This window comes from Musca vetustissima, unplaced genomic scaffold, assembly GCF_032173495.1.
Source record: "Musca vetustissima isolate MV318-11 ecotype Yass unplaced genomic scaffold, APGP_CSIRO_Mvet_v1 utg179909, whole genome shotgun sequence".
NCBI classification, from domain to species: Eukaryota; Metazoa; Arthropoda; class Insecta; order Diptera; family Muscidae; genus Musca; species Musca vetustissima.
The window spans coordinates 20,521-26,451 of NW_026879337.1; the positions used below are offsets into that span (position 1 = coordinate 20,521).

A 5,931-nucleotide genomic window follows, 5' to 3' on the forward strand; every position below is an offset into this window, starting at 1 on the left:
GAAGAATATTCTTTAAAAATCCACGCCTTGAGGCCTATGGAAAAATTATTCTTTAAAAAATTCAAAATTATTTTTGTAAAAATCCCCGCCTAAAAATCAGTTCAACCTATTTACCCCATTAAAGAATAAACCTTCATTCAATCAATCTGATTGGAAAAGTTTGACCAACTAACAGCCCAGCAATTACTCATCACTTTCTTCTTTGCTTTCGTAGTACTTTCCACTACAAAATTAATACCTTATTATTAGTTGTTTGATTAACACCTACGTTAATGTAGGACTTGAACCCATCAAACTTGTTCCGATCACAACAATCACCGTTATTCAAGACAAGCAACAACATTTTCGAAGAAAGCCATATAAACAAACTAACAAAAACAAAACAAAAATGGGCGAATTGGTACGAAAAGCCCACAGACAAGTTCTATGACTTGGTTCTGTGGAGGGGGGAGGTGTTGCTAAAGCCGAAGCGAAGCAATCAATAAGAACTAACAAAGAAATTTTAAATCGAAGCCAACAACTTTTGCTGCTGCTGCCACAACAAGAAAGTTGTTGTAAACAACACACAACCTGTCCGGCAAGTCATACCTCAATGGCACGATCGTTTGGGTGAAAAACTTTCATTTTGTTCTTGACTTACGAAATGAAGAAAACCAAGAGAATTAGTCTTAAATGGAATCAGTTGTAATATAGACGTCGTTATAGAAGCTTGTGTTTTGGAATAACTGCAGGAAGAAAGAAGAAGTATTTCAATACAAAACGAAATTTCTAAGAAGTGAAAGAAAAAATAAAAACAGAAAATGAGGACCATGCAATTGTCCCTAGTTTTAGGTAAGACCAAATAGAAATAATCCATCTTAAAAAAAGTGAATCATAATCGTGTGTGTTTCTTTTAGTTTCCCTACTCTTGGTGACATCCTTTGTCGAGGCTGGCAAACACAAGAAACGTAAGAGCAATTCGGAATCCTTCCCCACAAAAACCAAGACCAAAACAAAATGGTCTTCCTCCACGGATTTGGGTGCACAAACACAAAACGCAATGGTAGCCACTGAGGAACATGGCTACTATGTCAAACGTACCTTCCTGCCGCTGAGCAACAAATCGAATGCCACCAAAATGAGTCCACCATTTTTGGCCGTACCCATTGCCTGGTTCCCCTGTGCCAATGCCGAATGCATAAAACTCAACTCAATTGCCATTAATTCCAACTCTAATTCTCTCGCTGAAGGTTTCCTGTGTGATGATGATTGCACGGGACCCTATGAACCCATTTGCGGTAAAACTGCCAGTGAGGTAGCTGTCTTCTATAATAAATGTAAACTCAATGTGGCCAAATGTAGAAGTCACGGATATTGGTCGGACTTTGCCTATGAGGAATGTAAAACTCAATATCCCGAGGAAGTGAAGTATGCTGAACAGAAATTCCGTGCCAATCCTTATTTCAAAGAAAAGGAATCTATGGAACCCAAGCCTTTGATTAGTTTGGATGAACAAAAACCCGAAGAGGAAGTTACAACAATAACAACATTACTCAAGGAAACTGTTACGGAGCCCCAACTTCTTATTAAGGAAATCCATCAAACTGAAGCTGAAGAAAAACAAAAGGAGTCCAAGGATCGTTATGAGGAAATTAAAAAACCCAAACCCGAAGCTATTGTTATGAAATTGTAAATTGCCATAAATGGTGAAAGTGATACTCAGAAAAATATACTATCTATGTACGTAATAAATATTTATTGGAAATAATTAAAAACATACGGATTTTTAAATATAACAAAAATTTCCTTATGATCTTAATATTTTTGTAAAAGTCAAGCTCATAGTAGGTCCTTAAATTATTTCGTCAAAAGATCCAGGTTTGAAGGACTCTGGAAAAATATGTTTATGAAAACATTCACGACTAGAGGACTCTGGAAAAATATATTCCTTAAAAATCCTCTTCCTGAAGGATTTGGGAAAAATAGTATTGAAAAATGGATTCAAAAAACCCCTCTGCAAAAATTGCATACTTTAACATTATTGAGCACTCGAAAACGACTTTTTTCAAATCCAATCCTGTCAGTCGATTTTGGGAAATTCCAAGCCTAGCGCCCTGGAAAATTATATTTAAAAATGCAGTCCTAGAGACATCTGGAAAAAATAATTTGTTAAAAATCTATGCCCAGAGACCTTTGGGGAAACAATTTTTTTATCTAGGCCTTGATGCCTGGATTTTTTTTTAATTCTACTGCAGAAGCCTTCAGGAAATTTTCTTTTTTAAATATTTAGACCAAGAAAGCTCTGAAAAACGATTTATGGAAAAATCATTCCTATGAAAATATTTTTTCTTTAAAATCAATCTCAAGAGACAAAAAAAATTACCCACCTCTAGGCCACTCGAACACAACATTCGTTTTAAAAAATTCACGTTAACATTCCTTATTTATCCCAGTAGGTTTCTGGTAAGATTTTGTTGTTAAGTCTACAAGTGAAGGCCTACAAACCTTAAAAAAATATTCCTTAAAAATCTATGCCCGGACTCTTTGGGGAAAATTTATCTCTTAATTTTTTTTTAATTCCACATTGGGGCCTCTGGATTAATCTACGCCTGCATGTCTCTAGAAAAATTATTCATTAATAAATCAACGCCTGGAGACCTCTGGAAAAATTATTAATTAATAAATATACGCCCGGGGGCCCCATGAAAAATTATTCATTAAAAAATCTGCTACTGCAGACCTCTAGAATAATGATTCATTAGAAAATCTACTCCAGCAGACCTCTAGAATAATTATTCATTAATAAATATACACATGGGGCCTTTGGAAAATTTATTGTTTAAAAATCAATGTCTGGAGATCTAGGAAAAAATTATTCTTTAAAAAATCCACGTCTGGAGGTCTCTGGAGTTATTCCTTAATAAATATATGCTTGGAGGTCTCTGGAGTTATTCCTTAATAAATATATGCTTGGAGGTCTCTGAAAAAAATGTTCATTAATAAATCTACGGTTCTGGAGGTCTCTGGAAAAAATATTCAGTAAAAAATCTACTGCTGGAGGCATTTTAAAAAATTAGTCATTAATGAATCAGGTTTTTAAAATCCACCCCTAGTACCTTCAGGAAAAAATTATCATTAAAAATCTACGGCTGTAGCTTTCTGGAAAATATATTCTTTAAAAATCCACTTTTGAAGTCTCTTCTTTAAAATTATACATTAACAAATTTACGGCTGTGAGCTTCTGGAAAGTCTATTTTTTTTATAATATACTCGTGAATGGTTTGCAGAAAAGTATTCTTTAAAAAATTCTAGAGTACTCTGGAAAAGAGTCCACATCTATATCTGGAGATTGACTTTAGTCCTTAAAAATATTTTTAAATTTTGTTTTAAATATATTTTTAAATTCACACTTGCGTTAGCTCCCTTAAAATATTTTTTGAATAATCCATTCATGCCTTATGTCCCTAAAAATAATTGTTTAATAATCTTGTTTACAAAATCGGGAATAATCGTCCCAAATACGCTTGGCGTAGTTCCTTTTAAATAGTCTTTTTTTAAATCAAAGCATTTTGTAGGCTATATTTAAAGTATTTTTTAAAATCCAAGCTTTGTGTAATTCCTTTAAAATATTTCTTAAAAAATTCAAGCTTCGAAGAACAATTAAATATTAAAAAATCCATTTTCTCTTAGTTCATTTTAATTTTTTTTTTTTATAAATCCACACTTCGCTTAGTTCCTTTTACTCGCGTTTGTCCTTAAAATTATTTTTTTTTAATTCACGCTTCGCGTAGGTCCTCCAAAAAATGCGTGGATCCTTTTCACTATCATTCATTAAATTATCTAATCTACAATCGAATTCCCATTCCCAAAATCCAATTCAAAAAAGAAAACACCTAATTTTTCAAATCTGTAAGTCATATTCACTTTATTATTCCATTTTATCATTTCTTTCCTTCCTTCGTTTCATTAGAAAGGTCTCAATTCAATATCATTTTTATCGTAAACCTGATGATCGTGACTATTAGAATCACCTAGACTTTTTGCCATGCCTGCTGGTTTGGCCATACCAATGGAAAATTTCAACATTAAATCTGCCAAAGGAGTGCTAACATATTGTGTGGAAGTGGAAACGGTGCGGAAGGTTAGATGACGTTTTGGTTTTCCGTTGGTCGAAGAAGAGGAAAATGGTGAAGAGGCTTCTTCGGCATGTTCCGTAGGTTTTGGTCTAGACGTTGTACTACTGGTCACCTTAGAAGGTTTGGGTTTATGTTGTTTAGATGGTTTGACTGGTTTATGCATTTCTTGTTGCTGTTGTGGTTGTTGATTGGTATTTTGTCCATACGCCTGTTGTGGTTGGGGTCTGCCATAATTATTTGAAGGAGATGGTTTATTTGAGTTTTGGGAATAACCGGATGATGAAGGTGATGGTGCTGCTGGGGAAGCATAATTTGATGGCGAGGGTTGTGGGGCAGCATAATTTGTTGCTGATGTTTGTGGGGAAGCGTAATTTGTTGGAGATGATGGAGAGGCATAATTCGATGTTGATGGTTGAGAACCATAATTGCTTGAAGATGGAGAGGGATAATTCGATGATGATGATGCTTGGGGAGGATAATTCGACTGATCATATGGTCCTTTGTTTGGTTTATTATTGGACGGCTTATAGCCATTTTGTGTACCAGGATATTGTGACACACCGTCATCCCGATCATTTAGACTTTCATCGGTGTCTTCACAATTTTCCGGTTGTTCCTCTGGATCCAATGTATCATCTTCATTTTCATTCTCAGCCTCCTCTTCATAGTCATTGAAATTGCCCATATTATACGAGAATAATGGTTTGCCAGGTATCCGTTGTCCATCATCGGGAATTTCTTTACTTTGTGGACTGTCGGCATATAGTTCACCAGTAAAACCAGGACTTGAGAGCACCTTTTCCATTTGCTTCTGTATCATTTCATAAATTGGTTGATTAGCATCGTGAATGGGTTCATTATCGGCCACAAACTGATTGTTAATATACGAATGGCGACCATCGACATCCAGATCTGTGGCTGGTTTGCTTGTTGACGGATCCTGTTGTTTGGGTTTTAGGGTAGTGGTGGTTGTGGTCGGGGCGATTTTGGTTTTAGAATTAGTATTGTGTTTGGGTTTAGTAGTGACGGGTTGGGCATGGCCATCCTTGTTGTTGGAAGTGGTAGCATTTTTAGGTTTTCCTGGCTGGGACTTTACGGCGGCACCCATTGTATCTTGGGCCAATAGGGCCAATACTGAAATAAAAAACCGTCTTTAATATTCCTTCTCCTTTCAATATGTTTCTTGATTGTAAAATTTGTTAAATTAAAAATATCACACACACTCACACGCACGCACGAAAAAGACTTTCACTTATCCCAATTTGTAATTTAATAGGTCTTCAGTGGACAGCCAGCCATTGTCTGTATGGCTGGAAGATGTAATTAAACATTCAAATCAAAAGTATTCTCGTAAATGTTTCTTTAGATTATCGAATGCACCCATTGTAGTTTAGGAAAATCTAGTTTACAACATAGATTCCATCTTCACTTTTCCAAGTTGTATAATAAAATAAAACTTATTTTCGAACAAACGACATGATTGATTAATGAAACCAATCAAAAACCCTTCAGACGGACAGGCATTAAAAAAAGCCAAATTAGATCTTTTATAAGAAATTATTTCAAATATTCCCTAAAGAAGAAGACTCAAGTAAAACAGATTTATGTTTCATATTATTTCAAAACATTTACATGCATCGTCACGATGAAAATTCAGAAAAAAAGCTGACAAGTAGGGAAGACAGGGGCAGCTTCGGTACTTTTTGTTTGCAGCTCCTGATATAAATTAGTATTAGTTAAATAGATTTATATTTCATATCAGTTCAAAACATTTATATGCAACGTCACGATGAAAATTCGGAAAACAGTGTCAAAA

The 5,931-nt window shown here is 34.9% G+C and overlaps 1 protein-coding gene across 1 annotated transcript; it reads left to right on the plus strand.

The window, feature by feature from the left end:
• The first annotated feature begins 800 nt into the window (after window positions 1-800).
• LOC133324223 (uncharacterized) lies at window positions 801-1,672 on the plus strand. The gene is made up of 2 exons (XM_061533069.1): window positions 801-831; window positions 891-1,672. The coding sequence occupies exons 1-2, from the start codon at window positions 801-803 to the stop codon at window positions 1,670-1,672; spliced, it is 813 nt and encodes a 270-aa protein (XP_061389053.1).
• The last annotated feature ends 4,259 nt before the right edge of the window (window positions 1,673-5,931 follow it).

What these genes read in the sequence shown, in the direction of transcription:
- LOC133324223 (XM_061533069.1), top strand. Translation starts at nt 801, where the DNA reads ATGAGGACCATGCAATTGTCCCTAGTTTTAG. An exon ending in GCAATTGTCCCTAGTTTTAG is followed by an intron (nt 832 to 890) that starts GTAAGACCAAAT and finishes CGTGTGTGTTTC; the next exon opens with TTTTAGTTTCCCTACTCTTG.